This window comes from Paracoccidioides brasiliensis, assembly GCF_000150735.1.
Source record: "Paracoccidioides brasiliensis Pb18 unplaced genomic scaffold supercont2.6, whole genome shotgun sequence".
NCBI lineage: Eukaryota > Fungi > Ascomycota > Eurotiomycetes > Onygenales > Ajellomycetaceae > Paracoccidioides > Paracoccidioides brasiliensis.
The window spans coordinates 1,355,127-1,378,215 of record NW_011371363.1 but is presented as its reverse complement, the minus strand read 5'-3'; the positions used below and the strand labels follow the sequence as shown (position 1 = coordinate 1,378,215).

General features: G+C 46.1%; 7 protein-coding genes across 7 annotated transcripts; 6 read left to right on the top strand and 1 right to left on the bottom strand.

Annotated features, from left to right (window-relative positions):
• Positions 1-1,448: 1,448 nt before the first annotated feature.
• PADG_05506 (uncharacterized protein) lies at positions 1,449-4,268 on the top strand (the record flags this gene model as incomplete). Its single annotated transcript, XM_010762730.1, has 1 exon — positions 1,449-4,268. The coding sequence occupies one exon, from the start codon at positions 1,449-1,451 to the stop codon at positions 4,266-4,268; it is 2,820 nt and encodes a 939-aa protein (XP_010761032.1).
• A 4,402-nt stretch (positions 4,269-8,670) lies between these two features.
• On the top strand, positions 8,671-9,326 carry PADG_05504 (thioredoxin; the record flags this gene model as incomplete). Its single annotated transcript, XM_010762729.1, has 2 exons — positions 8,671-8,693; positions 8,996-9,326. The coding sequence occupies 2 exons, from the start codon at positions 8,671-8,673 to the stop codon at positions 9,324-9,326; spliced, it is 354 nt and encodes a 117-aa protein (XP_010761031.1).
• A 1,797-nt stretch (positions 9,327-11,123) lies between these two features.
• PADG_05503 (uncharacterized protein) lies at positions 11,124-13,020 on the bottom strand (the record flags this gene model as incomplete). The annotated part of the gene is made up of 3 exons (XM_010762467.1): positions 11,124-12,134; positions 12,250-12,665; positions 12,765-13,020. 3 exons carry the CDS (start codon positions 13,018-13,020, stop codon positions 11,124-11,126), a joined length of 1,683 nt encoding a protein of 560 aa, XP_010760769.1.
• A 949-nt stretch (positions 13,021-13,969) lies between these two features.
• PADG_05502 (uncharacterized protein) lies at positions 13,970-15,649 on the top strand (the record flags this gene model as incomplete). The annotated part of the gene is made up of 6 exons (XM_010762728.1): positions 13,970-13,998; positions 14,090-14,227; positions 14,373-14,476; positions 14,570-14,673; positions 14,782-15,157; positions 15,288-15,649. The coding sequence occupies 6 exons, from the start codon at positions 13,970-13,972 to the stop codon at positions 15,647-15,649; spliced, it is 1,113 nt and encodes a 370-aa protein (XP_010761030.1).
• Positions 15,650-17,090: 1,441 nt separating this feature from the next.
• PADG_05501 (uncharacterized protein) lies at positions 17,091-17,894 on the top strand (the record flags this gene model as incomplete). Its single annotated transcript, XM_010762727.1, has 2 exons — positions 17,091-17,305; positions 17,393-17,894. 2 exons carry the CDS (start codon positions 17,091-17,093, stop codon positions 17,892-17,894), a joined length of 717 nt encoding a protein of 238 aa, XP_010761029.1.
• Positions 17,895-19,791: 1,897 nt separating this feature from the next.
• On the top strand, positions 19,792-20,442 carry PADG_05499 (uncharacterized protein; the record flags this gene model as incomplete). Its single annotated transcript, XM_010762466.1, has 3 exons — positions 19,792-19,839; positions 19,901-20,054; positions 20,147-20,442. 3 exons carry the CDS (start codon positions 19,792-19,794, stop codon positions 20,440-20,442), a joined length of 498 nt encoding a protein of 165 aa, XP_010760768.1.
• Positions 20,443-22,115: 1,673 nt separating this feature from the next.
• On the top strand, positions 22,116-22,538 carry PADG_05498 (uncharacterized protein; the record flags this gene model as incomplete). The annotated part of the gene is made up of 2 exons (XM_010762465.1): positions 22,116-22,256; positions 22,350-22,538. The coding sequence occupies 2 exons, from the start codon at positions 22,116-22,118 to the stop codon at positions 22,536-22,538; spliced, it is 330 nt and encodes a 109-aa protein (XP_010760767.1).
• Positions 22,539-23,089: the final 551 nt, after the last annotated feature.

The window sequence follows — 23,089 nt, the reverse complement described above, 5'->3', positions numbered from 1 at the left end:
GGGGCAACCAACACCAAGTCCTGAAGGTAACAATTTTGAAGGAAGTGCAAAACAAAAAGTGATGTATTGAACGAACTGGTGCCGCTGAAGAAAGGACCCGATGGGATGAGAGGTAAGACCAAGCAACCTGTTATTCGGAGGGACGGAATCCTCGTCCAGCTTTATGGCTGCGCGTCACTATTGATATTGGGAGAAACAGCAAAGTAGAGTTCGTTGACTGTGGGAATTCAAATCTCCTCCATCCTTTCCTTGGCCTAGCATAACCTTATGCTCGCTGGAACGGCGGTGACTTTTTATCTAAATTTGTTCAGCCCTAATACGGTGGGGGGGGGTTGATCGGGAAAGATCTCAGACTTGGCCCATTCAGGCAAAACTATAAGACGCGCTGGGCCGACAGACAAACAGAGTTTCAACCCAGTGTCCAATAGCAATGCGGACAGACCAAGGGCGTTGGCAGATGTCTCAAGTCCAACAACCCAACTGCCCCAACCCTTAAACCCACTGCTTGCGATGTTACCCCATACCCATATACGTCAGTAGTTAGTGGCAAGAGTTGGTAAGTGGGAAGGGGGTGGATCCCGCTGCCAACCTGCCAACCTGCCGCCCTGGCCTGCAGATGACAAAGACAACTGTCTCATGTTTCTCAAACCTGTGCTGTTTCTGTTCCTGGCAGATAGCCTTTTACGGAGAAGTCCCTACAGTAAGCTTGGGCAGGAATCTACTACGTCGGAACCTGGAATCGAAGAAGTGTGACTGGCACTGGCTGGCACTTGGCTGGCATTGAGCCGACTGCCACAAATACAAGGTACAAATTATGCCCAGAAATGTGGCACTCCCCATATCCCAGCGTAATTAATGGTGTGAGAGCCCTTGCAGCGTTCACGGGTCCATTCGCACCCCGGGCGGTGGTGGCGGGCAGTTCGACCGGTTATGGCGGGTGTGACGGGTTTTGACGGGTTTGACGTGTTTGACTGGTTTGGCAGTTGGGGGCGCGCCTTCCCAACACCCCTGGCCGTTGGTGGCAAGTTGTGTTAGAATGACTAATCCAGTCCTTTGCCATAAACTCGCATCTCGCATCGCTTCCTGATGCGGACAAGCGGCTGCAAGCGAAACTAAACTTCAACCTCGTCTCTTGTTTTTTCCTTCCATCACCCACTCCATCAACAAACCCATTGCCTTCATCTGCTCACTGACTCTAGCCCTGTCTGCGGGTCTCTAACATCTTTCCTCTCTTCTTTTCCATCATTTTCATGTATGACATAATTTTTTATGTTTTATGTTTTATTTTTATTTTCTATTGACTCCTCCATTTCACTTATGTCCTCTCCCAGGATACTCCGTTGTTACGATCACTGCGTCCTAACCATCTGAACTGCTGTAGCTGGGCCCAGTCAGCCGGCTCCCGCCATCGTTCTGCCCTTTGTGTCTCCCTGGAAGGTCACTGAATCATGGCTATATGGCCCTTTGGCCGCCGGAGGAAGCGGTCGCGAAAGGTTGTGGATGACGAGTTAAGTTCGGAAACGAGCCCTCGTGAGCCACTGTTACAATCCCGCAGCTTTGGCCACAGTGCCCTTCACCAACAACCACAATCCCATGGTTTCATCTACGGTTCCGTAAAAGCTACCAGAAGAGACAGTAAACGGAGAAAGCGCAATAATATTACTATCACTGCAACCCACGAAATAAACCACCATGATAACACCCGTTTAACCGATTTATGCCGCAGGGCTGGCTCATCGTCTGTTGCTTCGTTCCGATTTCATCGTCAGCCTGCATCAATAGATACTTCCCTCTCGAAGGATTTTGTTCTGTCATCCTGCCACTATATGGCCAATAACTCGCAGCACAACCTCGCCCGCTCCCTGCCCACACTCCACGCCCGTAGGAGCACTACCGAACCCACTGTCCCAGTGCGCAAATCTTCAAAGCGAAAACGATCAGATCGTGCGAGGGAGAAAGAAATCAAAAATCTGAGCAGCCCGGTTACTGACCTGCGACGACCTTCCACCTTACCAGCCGCCCTTCAATGGTGGGAGTCAAGGCTGGTGACAAGGAATACCAAAACGGAACATGGTGATGTATCCCAAGTGTGTTTATCGTCTGAATTGGGTCGGAATTCTCCCTTCGATAGCGAGACTTGTGCGTACAAAATCAGCGGCTTCTCCGCCCTGGTTCCCCGACCGGTCCTGAGATACACTAAACCACCACGATATTCGTTTGGCGCGAGGTATACATCCCGGACGTCCACGAGCAAAGAAAAGAGGCGAGTCATCCCAGTAGAAGAGCTGACTCGTATAACTCGAATCAAAGACCTCGCAGATGATATGGATGCGGGCGCTCTGCGAGAGATGATGGAAAGGGATCGATGTCGGAAAGAAATGAAGCGCCAGGTTGAACAAGAGAAGCTGCAGAGAAAACTACAGTCAAGAGCGGACCGTCAGCGTGAACAGGAACGGCGGAGGAATTCTTTCGATACATCCCAACTTGCCACGTCTGGAGATGGAGTTGATCGTCTTCAGGCTCACGAGATTGGGGTAGCTGTGACTTCTCCGGATCCCCGCTACCGTCGTAAATCCGCAGATACTTCTTACTACAGCTCCTGGAAACAGGATCCATCAAAGGAGAGCCTGCAACAGCGCAGCGGCTCTAGCCCAAAACATCAAAATTTGCCAAGGGTCGATAGCGATTTTGAGGTAAACTGCTCGCGACGCAGTCCCCCAAGTAACGCTACCCAAGATACCAATATGTCTGGAACAAGCGGGCGTCTTTCGATTTCGCCAATTAACCGTGACACGGGTGATGTTGATGCTGACACTTCTCAGTATTCGGGAGATGTGAATGGATCGATGTCTGATATCCATCGAAATTTTGACCTCGACAAGCGAAATTCTGACAATGCAGGCAAACTCTCTACTTCATGGACAACATTCTTCCGCCGTGGCAACACTCGATTGCGACTTAGAACTGCGGAGCGGACGAAGACACCATCGGAATTTTCTATCCCGTCAAGGGAATCTTTTCAACGAATCAATCAATCGCAACAGCAGCAACAACCACAATCATCATCACTAGCACCCCCTGCAACAACACAACCCATCCCCGTTTTAGACCGAAGCCACCTTCGCCCTGGCTTTCTCCGAACCCAATCTAAATTCAAAGAACATTTCACCGATCCTCTCAAAGAATTCCCTATGCCTCCCGGGCGGGAATTGCAAACCTCCAACATCCCTCATCTTGTCCCAGCACCTGCCAGCTCCTCTCTCACAGGCGACAACCCCAGCGGCATAGCTGCAACAAACGAGCCTCATACCGGGGTTCGGGGATCAAGGTCTGCCGTAGTTAACCCCGAGCAGCGTGACGTTAAACGATCGTCCGGCGCAGGCAGTCCCGACACAAACGCTGAAAGCATACTGCTAGCTCATTCGCTTGCCTCAATTGACTCTGAAGGATCATGGTTGTCTGGGCGGTTGTCGCGACGTCTCTCCCATCAGCCCAAAAATTCGGGCGGTGGTAGTGCTGGTTCTACGAGAGAGATATTGGATGAGTATGTGGAAATTGAGAGTTATGGTCATCGCAATCACGATTCTCGTCTGACTGTTGATGAAGAGGACCAATTCGCATCATCGCGGAGCGTCCGGAAGCCGAGCAGTCAAGCGCTTGGGCTTGAAATGGACCACGACATCTGTGTCGATATCGATAACGATAGGGTTATAAATATCGATATCGACAATGACACGAACAGCTCAGTGGAATTAATTCCCCTGCAAAGCCCCGCGTTGCCATGCATAGAAGAAAACATTGCCAAAGAACACGGAACGCTACACGCAAGCCTCGGTAGACGACCCCAACTCATCTGCCCAGATACACGCCCGCTTTCAAAAGACGTAATTGTCAACGACGACAGTTTTGCATCTGTCGTCATCGAGGAGCCTAGCTCCATCTCCCATTCCCAATCCCAATCCTATTCCCACTCCCCCTCCCTCCCCCATTCCGACTCAATGGACAGGTCGCGCGCCCACTCACCCACCAACGATGACAATGTGGACATCGATGCAAACGGCCCCTTCCTCAGACCCGACAATTTGGAGATCCGCCGCGCCACAAGCGTGGATCTGGGGAGAAGCCATGTGCGGCATATCAGCGCGGGGAGCGCAAAGCTTTTGGATCTTTCGAGGGGAGCGTTGGAGGTTGTGGGGTCGAGCAAGAGGAGGAGTACGGGGTCGATTGGGGTTGAGGGGACGAGGTTGAGGGTGGGGGAAGGGGTATGAGAGGGGGAGAGGTTGGAGGGGATAAATGGTATGGTTTATGGAAACACCCTCTTCAATCAGATTTATTTATCGGACCGCAAAGCCCGCCATACGCTCGTTTATATCTTGTTTCCCTTTGTTCCTTTTTTCTCCTTCCTTGGTTCGCTTCTCCGTCGTCTGAATTGATAAATACAGGGAAAGAAAAAAAAAAAGAAAAAAAAGGGGGAAAAAAAAGGAAAGAAAAAGAAGGAAAAGAAAAAAAAAGGCAGGAAAAACAGCAAAGAAAAAAAAAATTAAAAATTAAAAATTAAAAAAAAAAAAAAATTTGGGGGAATAAAAAGTCCTGGAACCTGGTCAATGTCCAAAATGCCATATGATGGCAGATCCACACTCATATACATTCTACTATCTCCCACCCTCTGTTTTTATTTTGTTGCATTTAGTTTCATACCGGGCTTTGCGGTGGTAATTTTTCTGGATGAGGGTTGGTGTCGTATTATATCACATATATCCCATACTCCGCTTCATCGGTGGTCTGGAGAAGATGAGGGGGGATGGACATTCATCTATCATCATTGTCGCTGTCATCCTGCATCCTCTGTCAATACCTACTCCACTTCCTTGACAAGCTGCAAAATATCTACGTCCGTTTTTGTTGACGGCTGTCAAGCAAGTCCGGATCTGGCCATAGCACATGGATATCTTTTCTTGATTTTTCCGCCTTTCATCTAAGGAATATCCTCCCCCCCTGACTAGACAACTCGGAAGGATCTTATATAAGGATTTAATCTTCTTTTTTATTAGGGAGGATTGCTTCCTATCAATACCCTGCCCTCCCCTCCCCTTTTCCTGCTTTTATCCTTTTTAACTGGTTTACGTCCAATATGCACACGTCCTTTCAACTCTATTATTTTTCGTTCTTCACGCTTTCGAATTCCTTTTGCTATTTTCTTTTTGGCTTCTTCCTTCGTCTTCTCTTCCTTTTGAGTGTTTTGTTACATCACTTCCCCACACTAAGCGGGTCTTCAGTGTTCTTCGTTTCCTTTTTCTTCCTCCCCAGTTCGTCTTTCCCTTACCTAACTTCACGATGTGAAATTAGTTTAGGGGAGGAGAATAAAACCCATTATGTTTTCTTTCAGCAGGATTATGAAATAGGATTGAAAAACCAACCCAGAACAGCAACACGAGTGTGAATGGGACACGGTTATAATCGCAGAGCTTTCTTTGAAGATATAGAACCTGCTGCAAATTTGAAACCCCATCACCATAATGCTAGCCCTGTCTAACCCAGATGCATCATTTTGCTCTCCAGCTCCCCCAAATGAGTGTCCTGTGCTATGTCAACATGCCCGTGTACACCAACCAATACACATACTAGAAGCCTTCACCAAGAATCTAGTTTATCAGGTATATACCTAGATGTGTTTTACCTTCTGGCAGGGGAAGCTGTCGTAACAGCCAACCGCCGCATGGAGCCCCTGTAAGATGATAAAAGCAGACATATTGTTCAAGGCTTGGGTTTCGTGTACAACGTCTCTACCGGTGTGTGACTAGAATGCCCCCCGCTGCCTCCATTGCCACCTCATCTGCATCTTATGTACATTATTTATTATTTTTGCCGCCGAGATTGATAAGCAGTCCACGCCAAGGACCTCACATCATTCCTATCTGCAAGCTTTCCCCGTTGGTGTGGGGTAGAGCGCTCAGAGGTTAGAGAGAGTCCTTTTTTCTTTTAAGTTGAGAAGCGGAGCATCAGGATAGGCTAGTCCGATTTGAGGTTTGGGCTCACTCACTCTAGAGAGGAGGTTGAATCATTGACATTTTGCCAAGTTCCTTCAGCCCAAAGTTTGAACAGGAGATTTTGCACCCGATTCTTTTTCACGACGAAACCATCCATTGCCGATGGGAGTTTGTTCAACTGTGGCGTCCTTTCGGCACGATCCATCTATCCATCGTTGATGAGTGGATGAGTGGCCTGCAACGCTCCGTCAGAGTCCTTGGTAGAAGGTCCAGACTTTTTTTTTTAATTTATAATTTTTTTTTTTTCCTCTTCCCAGATCTTTGATCAGAACCTTGGTTTGTCCTGATCTGGTGGCACGTACTGCGGCGTGGGGGAAGGGTTACGTTGACCACGGGTTGTTGATTGATGGGTTTAGATAACTAACAGGGGCCACGTGACAGTATGAAATGGTCCTTGGCGCAACGGATCTTTCTCTCTGTCCCTGTAACCAGCTCGGATCGAATGGTCGATACACCCGCAAACCCAGAGTGGTAACAAGCCTTTACCTTCCCAGCTTATTATGTCTGCGGGATAATTAGATTGAATAAAAGCTTGTTTGTAAGAAGCATGTTTCTTTAGAGTCAATAAAGATAAACTTCAATTGGTTCAATCGAGGAAGATAAGTGGGTGTGGGGAGAGACAGAGAGTTTCAACTACAGATGAAGCCTAAATATGTGAATTTGAAATGAAAATAATTAAAACTGAAATAATAATAATAATAATAATAATAATGTCTTATCAACCTAGTTATAGAGATTATGCTTGATTGATAAGAAATCAAATATCTAATCTAATATCGAGGAAGTTAGGCATGAAAAAAACTTTATTAGTTGATTAGTTATATACAGGGTGCAAGGAGAGTGACTAATTCTCTGATTTCCCACCCAGACAAGGTGGCAATTTATGTGAAGTAGGGCCCACAGCCAGGTTGACCGCTAGTACCAAAGATACCAATCAAGCGCCATCCGGATGTGGGCCAGATGACCGTGCCTGTTTTTAAAAAGTTGTCTCCTCGGATTTGAGGTGCTTCTTCTGGGATTTGAGGCCGAACGGGGGGCCTTGGTTTGGGGAGTGAAATTCCTGAAGAAGCCAAGATAGAAGAAAACACAAACTAGGTTGGAAATAGCTTATATAAATTTAAAAAATAAAAATTAAAAAATAAAAATTAAATTAAATTTATAAAGTATTAACATAGAAAGTAAAATTTTAATACTGAGGAGTTTTATACTATTTTTAAAGTTTTTGAGATGATATATAAAGAATTAGCTTTTACATTAGAAAGATATTTGAATTGTCTTAAATAGTTAAGCCGTATGAAATCTTTAAAAATACAATCAGAATAATTAAATATAAATAGAATATATTTAAATAGGGAAAATATATAAAATAACAAAGAAAATAAATAGTATTCCGTATTTGAAAATTAAAATAAAAGGTCAGTTTAATTAAATAATTATTAATATTTATTACACTAGATATAGTTAAATAACTAACCATGCCACACGCACTCACTAACCTCCCAATTAGTGGGAGGTTAGTGAGTGCGTGTGGCATGGTTATATTATATTAGAAAGAATGATATTTTTCTTTTTGTTGCACCGAATGAGAATCACAAAGTAAATATCAATTCTTCATGGAAACTTTCTTATGTTTTACCCTAAAACTTCTGTAAATATTTAGCATGCAAAGAAAGAGATATGATGACTCCCGGAGCTCTGTTTGATATATTTGATTATAGCACCCTATGAACTTATGAGATGCAAACGCCAGCCCCAGGAAATCATCCATCAATCAAATCAATCTCGGGCGGATCGTGGATGAATAATCCCGATGTATTTCCCATGTATATTCCGCGTATAACGTACCGCCAAAAGGGACCTAGGCGTAACTTTGCTCCCCCATTGCTTTTTCTTTCTGTTCTGAGATTCCAGCGTATGCTTTGATTCCAAATCCAAGATTTCATCTCCAATAAACAAACACATACATCTCAACCACATCCTCACCTTCCGGTCATGACTGTTCACAGCTAATCGTATCTGTACTGTATGAGATATCTCGGAATCGATCTAGCCGGTATACCGACCCAATTTACCGCCCGAGCTAGAAGTCCTCCTCTAAATCGAATTTGGAATCATCCCTGCGGCTAACGACAGATCAGGATTGAAAACTGTGTGTGCACACGCATAGTCAACTAGATCTCTTTGCTTATGGAATCCTGAGGAACTCGTTGTATTACGCAGAAGAAAGATTATTATAACTCAAAGCAAGTCTCTGCCTACGTCATTGCGGGCGATCCCGCATAACATAATCCAAACCCACAACAACCTCTCTCATCCTCCGACAAACCATCAACCCCCCAACCACCGAGTTGACAAGATATATAATAACCATCGCGCTTCCACAGTGGCCTCTCGTCGTCTTTCTGTCCGAACTGCAACAGCTTCCAACCTACCACCAGCAACACCACGCCTATTGTCCTCATCAAGCAAGAGACTCGGGTCCATCCTCACCACCAACAACCGCTCCTCACCAGCCCCACCGCCTTCACTCTCAGTCTTCTTCAACAACAACAACAACAACAACAACAACAACAGATTTTTCTCCGCTTCCGCCCGCAACAGCTTCAGACCTACGCCAGGCACAATGGTTGTCCACAATCTGCAAAAGTAAGTCCAGATAATGACATATCAAAAAATAATTGTTTTTCTTGAGTTTGTTTCAACTGCCCTCCATGTCACCCACCCCCATGGTCGATGGAAACTCCACAGCAATTCCTTCACGACGCATCAGCGTAATCAACCCATTCATTGAACCGTCAATACCATCCATTCCATCAAATCCTTCCCTCCATCCATTCCAATCCTTCCCCCCCCCCCCCCCCCCCCCCAACCACCCCCAACATCCCTTCACATCCACAACCACAAACCCCAAAAGGAAAAGAAAAGAGAAATCTAACGCAACCCCCCAGCCACGCCTCCTTCGTCTCCGCCATCTCCTCCACCACCTCCACCGCCGACGCCTCCACCGGCAAAAAGCCATCCCTAGTCGTCATAGACTGCTATGCAACCTGGTGCGGCCCCTGCAAAATGATCGCGCCCAAACTCGTCGAGTTTTCCGAATCCTACCCGAACGTCGCCTTCTACAAGGTCGACGTCGACGAGTGCCCGGACATCGCGCAGGAGCTGGGCGTCAGGGCCATGCCGACTTTCATCTTCTTTAAGGATGGGCAGAAGGTTGATGAGGTGATGGGCGCGGTGCCGCAAGCGGTTGAGGCGGCGATTAAGAAGCATACGTCGTAGATGAAAGTGGGGAGGGATGGGTTTCTTTGGGGGGTTGGGGGATTGGGGGGCTGATTTTTGGTTAATTGAGAGGCGGGTTTGTATGGTATTGTCCTTTTGTGTACAGTCTACTGTGGCCCGGGCAGGGGAAGGGATATAGGATGAAAATAGGGGAAGACATTTAAAATAATATTAAATAATATATATATATATATAAAAAAAAAAAAAGAGCATGGAAGGGTTTGAGGGATGCACACTTGGCCAATAATTAGTTAATCTCAACCCAATGAATAACTATTTTGAAAAAGAGGGAATAATACCTCCATTTATTTCTGCTGCGATCATCTCTGCAAACGCCTCCCTCCTCTCTCGCGCGCTCTCTTCACTGATGAGAACGTTGTGCTGTTGTATATATATTTCTCGTACAACTAACTGTACGGATACTGACTGAAAAAAAAAAAAAAAAAATTACAACCCACAAAGCCGGTCCAACGGATGGATAGTTTAAAGAATACCTATCCCCATTGATTAAACGAAAAAAAAAAAAAAAAAATGCAGACGACAACACAACATAGTTACAGAGGTCCATTCGACTGTTCCCACCCAACCGCCAGCCTTCATTCCATAACATGAACGATAATCACAGGAGAGACAACCGGGCCCCCTTTGCCCTCCCCGCCCACGTACCCATATGAGAAGAATCCTGGAAAGCAGCTGGGACGAACACGGCCAAACAGCGCGCAGCCCCGTACATTGTATACAATGAGCAAGCGATGAAAAAGAAAAGAAAAAAAGCATCAGCCTGGCAGGCCGGAAGATGAAAAATCAAATGGGTCGTACACTCAGTTTAAAGTATCTAAAGACTCTTTTGCTCGGTTCTGCAATGTCATATGGACAGCGGGTCTACCTGCGTTCTGTTCAGAGGCACAGTTACCAGCTATTCCACACTCTGAATGGATGCTACCGTTGGGCGAGTGGGAGTAGACTTACGGAGAATAGTAAAGCTGCCATATTACTGCAGAAAAAGCACACTCGTGTAAGAAGTGAACTTGGATGAATATATATACGTAGAGAGAGCACATAGATGTGCCGGTACTTTGTGTATTTGTACAAATATGCACGCATGTATATGAATGGTTTATTCGGACAGCTGTATCAATTACCAATCCCTGTGCTGACCTCTGTAAGAAAGATAAATAGAAACCAGAGAAAAGGAGGGGAAACAGACGGAGAACAAGAAATCGCCCCCCTTAATCAAAAAAAAAAAGGAAAAAAAAAGGAAAAAAAAGGAAAAGGAAAACGCCAAGGGAATCGAGGGCAAAAGGAAAGGATATAAAATGATGCTTTAAAGATGAGATCTGTATATCCGGAAAGGAAAATGAGTGAAGAGACAAACACCGTCTTTCTTAATAACCAAGATGTGGAAAGTGGAAAAGTCAGATAATTATTTAAACGCCGTCTAAATAGAGATCTGGATCTGTATTTGAGGATCGTGAGATAATCGATGCAGGCGGTGCAGGTGGTCCAGCCACCTGATAACGCCGAGAGAAAAGACGAGATGAGAGGAGAGGAAAGAAGATTAAAAGGACAGAAAAACAAGAGCCGTGATCCTGGACGCCGCCGCTAATGGAAAAGATGGAAAAAGAACATGGGAATTCGTGGTCGTGACAAGAAGCACAAGAAGGCCAGCAGAGGTAAGATGAAAATTACGTCAAGGACGATATCTTTCTGGAAGAAGTTGTGAAAAAGCCCACGTCAACAGTGGATTGGACTTGGTGTAAAAGCGGCGGTTGTTGGTTGGATGGATATATCGTATACTTAATCGTCATCGTCATCGTAATCTTCAGCGCTGAAATCGCTGCTGCTGTCGTTATCGGAATCTTCGTCATCTCCATCGCTTTCATCATCTTCATCGCCTTCATCATCTCCATCGTCTTCATCATTTCCATCGTCGTTGTCTTTGTCAACAGCTTGCTCACCCTCCTCCCCATCTCCGCCGTCTTCAACCTGTTTAAAGTTAGGATTCTCATACTGACGTCGCGCACCAGCCTGCATGGCCCTATTGAAATCACCACCGCCACTGCCACTGCCCCTGCTACTGCCATTAGCCGCCGCCATGCTGTCCAGAGCCCGTGCGCTAGAAGCCCGAGCCTTCAGTGTAGAACCAACCACACGACCACCCACATCACGTTTAACAGCGCCATTAGCACCGTTAGAGTCAATCGCCAGCACCTCATCCCTGCTCCCCAGAATCTCAAAAGCGACATCCCTCAGCATTCGGCGCTTGCGCGACCCGTCACGGGAACGGCGGATCACGCTCGCGCTGCGGGCAGGATGCTCCTCTTCGTCCAGCTCGCTAGCGTCTGCGGACCGCTTGCTCGTCACGCTGTTGGCTGAAGAGGAGCAGGATGGTAAGGGGCTGTTGCTGGTGCTGGTGCTGGTGCTGTTTCTGATTTTGCTTCTGTTGGCAAGCAATCTATTGAGGGCGCCTGTGATGTTGGGGCCGTACTTGCCGACCAGCGTGCGGATGGATTCATCTTTTGCGGCCATGGGGTGCCCGAAGATGGTTATCATCCAGTGCATATCTGCGTGGTCGGGTTTCGGGCTTTGGATGGGTTCCTGTGCCGAGATGCCGTTGGCGGCTGCGTGGGTGGGATTTCGTGCCAGGCTGCAGGTTTCATCGTTGGGCTCAATAGCTTTTTCCCTGGCAGTTTCTTTGCATTTGGATTCGCAATAGGTGCGATCGGCTCCCTTCAGTTGGTCTGGGAGGTTTGGGAGCCCAGTGTGGGGCCCCTTCAGACTCCGCACGGAGGAATAATGGTTAGAGTTCTGCATGGGGGCGAAGAGAAAATGGGGGGGGGGAGGGGGGAGGGAACAATGTTAGCGTGTAGCTCATAGGTACAGAGCATGGTTGATAGGTGCTATTAGTGTGGGAATCACATACATGATAACCAAGATGTATCACCTCTCGATCTGGGTCGTCCGGGGAAAAGTAGTCCTTGAATCTTTGAACTCCGCCCACCGAGTATACGAGCACATCCATGCCATAGGACTGGCAGAAGGCCTGGAGCTCCAAAGCTCCTCCCCAGTAAGAATTCCCCGCCATTCTCTGGAGCTCTGAGTGGAATGCAGCCTTTTGGCCCCTTTTAGTAGCAGGTCTGCCTATGCCAGTAAACTTCTGGCGGGCTGCCTCAGAGGCGTCTCTTTTGGGAGCTCGACGCTCCCCCCCGGCGTCTGTAGCGAATTCTTCGAAATAAGCGGAGGACTTCCGCATCTGATCGACCAGGCGTTGTCGGATTTCAGCGTACTGCTCGAAATCGCCGTACAGTTGATCGGAGATGGAGTAGAAAAGGCAATTTCCTGGCCAATTAATATATGAACAGCTCATTTGATTTCCTCTTCTTGGCTCTTTACAACATATGCATATTGATATTTCTGGCGAACAGGAAGGGGTCTTACCGTCACCGACGACAGGTTTGGCATATAACTGGAAGTAATCCAGGCATTCTAGCTCGAGTGAAGACATCCTTGGGTATTGGAACAGTTTCGTGGTTTTTTCCGGGGTGCTCTCGTCCTGCAGGGTCGTCCTGGTACAAGCAGGACTTTGGGTAGTTTTGTCTCTGGAGAGGATTGGGACGACTCTAGGATTGAGAGGTGAAAGGGGTGGAGAGGGTAGAGGAGAGAGGAGAGGTGAGAGGGGCGGAAGGTTAACCATGGTTGCGGAGGATCTGCTTTTAAACACTTCATCTGGGACTGGGGGAGTTGTTCTGTATTTAGGGGGAGTGGGGAGGCAAGTATATTTGCTATTTGGATCAAAAGCTGTGGTGACTTGGGTTAGGTGATGGCAAGAAGACGATAGATATAGATGAATATTCTGTAAATATAGGAGGTTGTAGAAGTGAGGGAGTTGCTATGATGTAAGTGGGCCAAATATAGACATGTGCAAGGGTGAAGTGACGAGATCTCCAATACTTTTGAACTTGAGAAAGCTAATTAAACTCAGTCCTTCTCAACATAAAACAGCAATAGGGAGGCAGAGAATGAATCAGAAGCCCTTTACTAGCTTAATGTGGTGGTGTTGTCGTGTTGAGATGTTGAGATGTTAAAATGCTGAGATGCTGAGATGTTGAGATTGCTGAGGGTAAAGGAGTTGAAATAAAGTTGAGCTGCGGAATGACAAACAGTGCAAACTAGAGACGCCTTATTTCACCGGAGAAGGAATAGACGAGGGAGCGCTAGGCCTTGTTGGGCTTAACCATCTCGGCTGCAACTGCTGCGTCAAGATTAGAGGAAGAGAGGGCTTTCGGCGAAATTTGACGGGGGGTAACATAATTAATTCATGATACGAGAGAGTGTGAATGGAGGAGAGAGGAGGAGAGAGAGAGGGAAAAGGGGAATGGAATGAAAGAGAATATCCGGGCGAGGATATCTACTTACATTTATTCTATTCTACCTATTTCTCATGTTTCCTCCGCAAAAGACTGATGAAGATATATGAAACTGCTCCCTCAATATATATATATATATATATATATATATATATATTATATAATGCATGGAGCTTCCTCCATCGTCCCCTGACCAGCATTCATTCCCCTACCTAGTACCAACTACCCACAAGACAAGTCCCCTCTCCCACCCCCTATATAACTAGTCCCGCCGCCATGGCCCCAATCAAGATCGTCGTGGTCGGGTAAGCGTGAGCCTTGCGCTGCAAAAGACTCATCACACCCCTTAAAACGGGCTGTAAATTGGTGAAGTTACTGACATGTAACTTGACCCAGAGGCGGAGTCACAGGCCTGACTACTGCCGTCTTGCTGTCGAGAGATCCGGCCAACCAGGTCACCGTCGCGGCAAAGCATATGCCGGGCGACTATGACATCGAGTACTGCTCGCCGTGGGCGGGTGCAAATTATCTTCCGTAAGCCATGCCGTGTCTAGATGGTATTCCGTCTATGGCCGCTTCTATTATTCCCAAACCGTTAAATATAAAATTTGCTCTGCTCTTTTTTTTTTTCTTTTATTTTTTCTTTTATTTTTAATTCTTCGTTAACTATATGCAGCAGGGTGGGGGAGCCTGGCAGTGCTCATTCGCAGTGGGAACGGGATACATGGCCCGTGCTATCTGATTTGGCAAAGAATAATCCGAGAGCCGGTATTCATTTTCAACGTGGGTGTTTTATTTTTTACTGTTAATTATTGAACCACCCTTTTGTTTGGTTGTTGTATGTGTAAGAACTGAATCCTGACATTTTAGTTCAAGGGGCGGTGATAAATACTCGTGACAAGGATGCACAATCTACTACGGGACAGTGGTTTTGTGAGCTCTCAAAGTCGGATCCCTGGTTTAAAGATGTCGTTCCAGATGTTCGTTGTTACTCTCTTCTTTTATTTGCAACAGCCCTTTCCATTCTCTATGGGGGAGATTAACGACCGTTGACACCCGCAAATATCTTACAATGCATATAATAACAGTTCCGACGGCTCCCCAAGGAGGAAATACCCCCCGGCGTAGACGCTGCCACCTCCTTCACCTCCGTCTGCATCAATACTGGCGTCTACCTCCCATGGCTCGTCTCCGAGTGTCTCGCAAACAGCGTCGTCTTCAAACGAGCCGTCTTCAAACACATCGCCGATGCCGCATACGTGCATCACTCGGGTCAGAAGGCTGATCTCGTCGTCAACTGTACGGGCCTCTCATCGCGGAAGCTGGGCGGAGTTGAGGATCAGCAGCTGTACCCTGCCCGCGGGCAGATTGTGGTGGTCCGGAATACTTCGCGGCTTATGGCATCGCTTTCCGGATCGGATGACGGGGACGATGAGGTTTGTTATATGATGACGCGGGCGGCTGGTTCGTAGTGGCATACTTCCCTCCTTTTATTGTTAACCCCCCCTTAATATCTGACCTGAACACCCGTCCCCCAAGGGTGCCCGCATGGGTGAGATTCCTTCAGGCAAAGCTTTCTAACACCTTTTTCCAGGCGGCGGCACAATCCTCGGCGGCTCCTATCAAAAGCACAACTGGGAAAGCCAACCTGACCCTTCCCTCGCCGTGCGCATCATGAAGCGATGCGTGGAACTCTGCCCGGATCTCGTGGGGAAGGATGGAAACGGCAAGCAGCGGGGTATCGAGGGACTGGATATCATCCGTCATGGCGTTGGGTTGCGCCCGCTGCGGGAAGGAGGCGTGAGGCTGGAGGCGGAGAGGATTGGCGGGGTACCTGTCGTTCATAACTACGGGCATGGTGGGTTTGGGTATCAGGCTTCGTGGGGGTGTTCGATGGCTGCAGTGAGGGTGGTTGAGGAGGTGCTGGAGAAGGAGAAGGGGAAGACTCTGTTGTAGATTATTGAGGGTCCTAGATGCATTGGTTTTGTTGGTTATTTCTTCACGTCATGTTTTTTTTGGATTGGGGATTGTATTTGGTGGCAGATGTCAATACAGGGCATTCGTGATAATTGCGCAATTTGATTTTTGCATCCAATTGAATAGGAGAATGGGACAACCTTTGGAAATGGAACTTCATAAGATACAATAAGATACAATAAGATACATCTCCTTTCCAGGTTCAGATTTGTTTCAAACTCGAGAATCTTGAATAAATGACTGGAATGAAGCCTCGTCTGCGGGAAGCATGTAGCCTCACCCTTGAATCTGACAATGATATTATAAAGCGAGGGCATCAATATTATAATCGTAATTTGGCGTTCCTGTGGGAGCTCTCCAAAGATGTTTACCCCGATTCTCGCTCTCAAGGATCTTGTAGTTAACTACAGTATCTGCTGCGAGATTTTTTCTGCCAGAGCTAGTTATTTCAAAATGATGTGAACATGTTTTGTCCCCGTCTGATGCCGAACTACTCTGTTTGATCTTTTTATACTTCTCAATATACTTCTCTAGAAGGTATATTCTTTGGTGATTTGTGAGAGCTGAGCAGAAAGGAACCCTCCAAGTTAAAGAATTACCTGGGTATAGGTGCCCTCAAGCTCGACCCCTAAACCTAACCCGCCGTTGTGGTGATAAGATATGACATCCTGAATCGCACGAATAAATCGGGGTTCTAAAATAAAGCAATACTTAGTCTTCAGCATTGGGAGCCTCTTTATATCTACCAATTAACAATATTTCATAAGGATCAGATAAAGCTACATGGAAGAAAGGGAGTAAGTTGTTGAGCTTTGGTGCTTCCGCTCTCCGACGTGCATGTATTTAACCACGCTTATACGTATATATATATTACGCGCTCCGTATTGAGCTCAATTGGAATCCGCGCTGCTCCGGGAGGATGGTGGTTGACAAGAGTGGGTAGCGTGTGAATTAGTATTCCTGTCGAACCCCGTAACTGTTCTAGACCAATGATCCCGAAGTACGAGCCGGGGAGCAAGCGACGGGAGGGTATGTTTGTACACCAAAGCACTACTCCAAGACCAATCTATTAGTTGTGAGAGTCCAAAAACCACCCACCGCCCAAATCCCACAATCATATCCACCTCTTGACATGATAGCCCTGGACTTGTTAATTTCCGATGTTCTGCTTTATGCATACGGAGGGTTTCCTAACTTCGGTGTCACCGATCACCGATATTCAGTCGCATTTTTGAGTAGTGGTTGTAATTATCGATTCCTGTGCGGACTTAACAATTCTCGCATCCAACAATATGAGCTGCAAGAGGGAGAATCTTGATGGATGTCCATATAAACGGGGGCTGTCATCCAAGAAGCAATTGGGTAGTTGAAGGAACTTGCTGTGTTTCGTTTCAAGCGTAGGGCGCGATATTCATATATCATGGCCATTGTTCAGCCCAACTTGAAAAAATTCGAAATAAAAGATGATCCACCTTCTCTCGTTCGCTGCAGTGCTCGCGTGCTTCGTCAACGGTTCAATAGCATTTCGACGTGCGAGAGATATATTTCAACAGGTGAGAAAATCGCGGCCACTACAAATATTGAGATCAAGAAGAAATCGACAACCCCGTACGAGCAAGACCAGAAGGAATATTGGTATGGTTGAGATGTGTAGAACTGTCACTTGAAAGCCAATCCATGCGTTACTTTCCCTCGTCCAAACGGATTATTATGTTCACAAAGGTTATCGGAATGTGGAAGATCGCAGCCTTCATGTATCCTAGTGCCGAAAACTCCGGAGGAGCTGTCGATAATCGTGAAGACTCTCGGGAGGAATAAGGAGACCTTTGCGGTGAACAGTGGTGGTAATAATCCGAACGGCAACTTCTCGAGCGTCAACGGCGGGCCTCTTATTAGCCTAAAGGATTTCAATGAGATCAAATACGACGAAGCACCAGGCACAGTAAAGATTGGCGCCGGTAACCGCTGGACCCATGTTGTCAAGATTCTCGAACCAACCGCAGCTGGAGCTCGTATAGGACATGTTGGTGGCGGTGGATTTATTCTTGGGGGTAAGCATATGTATATGAACACAGTGGTTCAATTTGATGTTGTACTCGCAAGCGGAAAAATCGTCGAAGCATTCAGCAGTGAGAAAGTTGATCTGTTCAATGTTCCTCCGTGGCGGCGGGAATGCCTATGGAATCGTCACCACCTACACTTTAAAAGCACACAAAATGGGTAAAGTATGTTTGAGGCTTAAACAAGGTAGTTCCAGGACATTTCATAGCTAATCGTGCCGCTGCGCAACCCACACCAAAACGATAAAAACACCGAAACGATAAAAATCTTGAATCACATCCTCATTATTGCACTCTATATCAACAACCAGTAGCTAATCTATAATAAAAAGATTATCTACATCATTCTCAGTATGTGTGCCATCTCTAAATCGATTTAATTCCTCTTCTGTCAGTGGTGTGAGTGGGTTATTGCCAATTTTCATGGGACCAACTCCAAGCCTCCGTCGCTCCTTATTCTGCTCTTTTTCAGCTTCATTATCCTTACGCCGCTTGATTTTTCTATTGGCATCTTTAATAGTGAGGACTCCCCCTACTTGAACCTGGCGACGGGTTGTTTTAGCTCTGCGGTGTTTACTGGCGTTGAGAAAGTTCTCTAATTCAGTGGTCTGTTGCTCATTAAGTTCCGCGTTGATTAGACTTGCTTTGAATATCTTGTTCAAACGACATGTCAAGGTGGGTGATTTCAAATCAAGAGTATCTCTAATACTTTGTATGGCGTTTTCCGCAATATTAATATGGCGTTTCAGCTTTTGAATTGTCTTTGGTGAGGATAGCTGAGAGGAAGAGGTAGGTATGTGATCTGAATCATTCTCATCTTCATAAATCTGCAGTGGAGGAGGTGATGAGATTCGCTGCTTAAGAGTGTCAAGAACTCGGTCAGGATTCCATGGGTATATGCCACGTTGAGCCCATCCTGCAGCTATTGTATCAGGTTTAAAGGTCTGCTTTCGCATAGCTGAGAGGTCTTGTAGGAACTGCCGTTTTTCATACTTAACAAGACCATGGCATGCGGCATAGTTGACTGCTTTTGAATGGTAATGCTTATATTGCTGAAATGGTAGACTATCCAGAGGTTGTAGCAAATGAGTGGCATGCGATGGAAATCCATATAGAATTATCTTATGAAGATCCGCGTATTGTATGAACTCCTCAGTGATATGAGATCCATGATTATCCATTAAAAGCAATCGATGACCTCCTTTCTGTCTCTTTTTCTGTAGCAGTATTGAAATGTTTGAGCCATTCAAATCCAATCTCATCATTTGTAAATCCAGTATCTGATATAGCAATTCTATAATTGCTGGGCAAATCTGTCTGTGTATACCAATCCTCCAAGTGTGTTTTGGAGGCCAAGATTATCAATGGCGGAATGACATGATTATCCATGGATACACATTCAATGACTGTAATCAAACCTCTTGAAAAGGATGAAGGAATGATGGAATTAGCTTCTTTAAAAGCAGTTATAACCCATTCTCCACATCCTTGTCCTTCTTGAAATCCAATCTCATCGAAGTTGTATGTGTCACAGGCGTGAAATTGATACTGCTCAAATAGAATCCGGAGACATTCAAACCATGTATTGATATATCCAATATCTTCAACTGCCACTCTCTTTGGATCCATTGACTTCTGTTTCACCCTCTTATACTCAGGTAGGCGTTCAATGAACCTATAAGTCCACATCTTGCTGACTTTTGAAGGAGAGGTAGTAGGATCTATGTGCTGACGTCTGAGCATTGAATTTGCGAAATCTTCAATGTGTTCGGCTGTGGGAGGACAATTCTTTTTTCATCAAGAAGCTTGACCCATCGTTTAATTGCATCCTCCTGACTCTCATTTAATCTCTTGTTAACTGGAATCTTTGCAGCATTCGGATTCCTTCCATTGATACGCGCTCGGAGACGTTGATAAGGAACCTCAAATTCTCGTGACAGAGGCAGTATTTTGGAATTTGGGTTTTTTTGGTGGTAAGCGACAGCTTTTTGAATACGGTCTTCGATATTTTTATCCTTATTTGACATTGTGGTGAGTTATTAATTGATGAAGATGATGAAGATGATGAAATTGCAAGATTTTTATCATTTCGGTGTTTTTATCGTTTTGGTATGGCGCACGCACACAAGGTGTGGGTTGCGCAGCGGCACGATTAATAAATACCGGATAGATCTGGGGTGGGCACCTGACATTCGTCCCTGACAAGACAAATCAAGTCCTAGCTGCCGTCCGAGACTTCACGGAATACTACCCCGATGATAAGGCTGCCATCATTGCGTCACACGGCATAATCCCCGGCAACAGACATGGTGAATATCTTGTTGGTATGCCCAATTTTACGACAGCGACGATGCCCCCCTCTCGGGACGTTTGATAATTTCACCACCTCGGCCCTTTACCCAACACCTAATATTAGACATAGCAGTTGAAGCCACCACACTCTCCCCAGCTCCAACCACCCTGAGGCCCTGCAAGCAATCAACAACCGCTTTGGAATCTATCGTGACGGAAAATAAGCTCGTTCCAGGCCTGCAGACCTTTTTGACCTGCCAGCCAATACCCAAACGGCTCGCGCGCCATGCCCGGAAGAATGGCGGGGGCCTGCGCGATCATGACGACTCTGTTGATAGAATTTTCATGGTGATGAACAATGCGTACAATCTCACATCTGACATCCCACGGACGGAGGGGGACAATGACATCCCTCGTTGACGGGATCCGTAAGGATACTCTGGATGAGATTAAGAATGGGGCGCTTCCCTGATGGATATCTGCCGCTGTTTATGAGTGATGCGTTTCACAGGAATGACTTTGACCGGTTGAGACCCCAGGAGTTGAAGCATGCAAAGAAAATGAGGGATGTGTATGATCCCAATGGCTTTTACCAGAGTCACACAGGCAGATTTAAGATGTGAAGAGTGTAGATATAACATATTTTGGGAGCCGACACATTGTGATAGATATAACTATCGTAATCTACCGCTGGATAGGATAGTTAGCTGTCGATAACGGGGGCTTGTAACCAGACACCGTCATGCACAATTAAGATAATGTCCCTACCAGGCATATTTTTCATTCAAATGATTCTTGTATTTCAATTTGTCCCCCAGAACATCTTGCAAGTCAGAGCCCTTATCCACTTCCGTTCGGTGCTGTGGTTGACTCTGCCAAGTTGATGTTGCGATATCCCGCTGTCAGAAATTACCAGCCATCAAACCCTTATTTTGGTAACTAAATAGTTAACACCTGGAGTGCTTCACAAAACAACTTCTTCCAAGGTTGTAACACCTGGCTTTAAACTCCGGGCACATCTGTCGTTTTCTAATACCTTCTGCGTATATACTATTGTTTCTGCCCTTCTTTCACAGGGCTATTTATCTCCCACGATTTTCCACAACAATAAAATAAGCATCCGGCAAATCCGCAGCCAAAACAGCGGCAGCACAAACAAACCACTTTGTTTTTTCCCTCCCCAGCCACATTACTTACATAGTTTGTTTGAACCAAGTGACAGCGCTTGGGAGGAAGAACTGGAACTAAACTTGCCCTAAGGCTACAACCAATTTTTTTTTTTCTTTCTTTTCTGTGTTTTTTAGTTTTTTTTTGTTCCTTTTTTTTTTTTTTTTTTTTTTTTTTTTTTTTCGCTTCCATTTTCATTTCCCTCCTTTGCGACCCATCTTATCTTTGACGTTCTTACGATCCGTAAACGCTTTTCATCGTCATCGAGAGTCCACCGTTTTGCGATATTTACGACCGTGGTAAAGATACATCGCTGCGCAGTTTTACGAACAACAAACGATATCGCGACGAGTATAGAGCAAGCGCTGGAGCTTTCTTGTGGCATTTCCGATTCATACGAAGAAGCCAAGATGGACCTCTCCAATATCTTGTACGTCCCGCGTTCCTTCGTCTCTTCATGGGGAGGTAGAGGTTAATTGGAAAAGTAAAAAGTCTTCTGCGACTCAGTTTGTCCATAGGATATAGCATGTGAAGTACACGCTAACGGATTTTGATCACCGTGAATTTTACAGCCGCATAATCAACCTGTGCGTCGGGGCCATTATGGTCTTTGGTGGAATCAGCCAGTTCTTCCCCGTAAGCATGTAAGCAGTCGACTTCCTTTCACTTATCCGGGCTGCGAGGAGATGGGGTTTCTCTTCTCGTTCCCCAGAAGGTGTGGTGGCAGAATTGCATGCGCGTGGAAACACCTGTAGTGGAACCGCAGCCCGGATAAATTTTGGCTAACAGAGCGGTTTCCGGTGAATCATTCGATGATACAGAGGCAGCGTTATCATCGGTGTTTATGTGATTCTATTTGGTCTGGGTGAGTCTTCTTCACGTTTACACCTCTCCACAGGAGACCGGGACCTCGAAAAAGGCCAAAGATGGCGCTGGAAAACTGCCGCGGACTGACCCTTTTCAAATTAACACTGCAGTCGTCGGCGCTCTGGAATTCGCCCCAAACCCCCCCTCATACCTCTCGCGCTATGCATCGTTCCTTTTCTCCTTCCTCGGACGGGGCCTGCGTAAGTTTTCATTGACACCATGCACAAATACCGATGTCACAACCATGCCTTTTCTTTCCTTCCTTTCCTTTCCTCCCACATCTCTAACCCTAGCCGAAAATTCTTCCAGTGTACGTGTTCATCGGCTCCATACTCATTGAGGGACATACCCTGCGCATCATTGCAGGCACCGCCGTCGGCTTCGCGGGTCTCGGATACGCTGTCTTGGAATTTGTGCCGTCGATAGAAGCACCATCCACCATGCGCGAGGCGGATGCCACATGGGGAGCTGAGCAGGTTTAGACGGGAATTTTTGTATAAAATAAGTTATGAATTATAAGGGGGATGATGTTGATGATATTTGGATTGTTGTGCTGTGTTGTACATCTGTTAGCCGTTCCGGTGGGGCATATATTGCTAGATATTCTGTTGCTTTTTTTTCTGGCTGAGAGGATGGTGGAGATTGGAGAGGGAGTCTTTTTTTTTTTTTCTTCTTCTTCTTCTAAATACTGGACTGCTAAATATCTTTTCCTTGGAGACAGGGAGGGGGAGGGATAATGCGTGTTGCGTGTAGCCTTTCCGCTGTTTTACTTCTCCGAATGAGGCCTCTATTGCTGTATATTTTTGGGGTCTCTCTATTGGTTCAAATATTCCCGATTGTTAGAATGTCTTCCCTTTCTCTCACACTCTCTCAACTTTTTGGGTCCTTGTTTTCTTTTCTTACACATTTTCAGGTTTCGTCAATGGCATTGTGTTGAAAACTGCAAACATACCCAATTGAGGTTTTGATCCCCACTTCCTTTCTATAAGTGACAGGAATGTGTACTTGCAAGCACCCTATCGTCTGGAAAAGC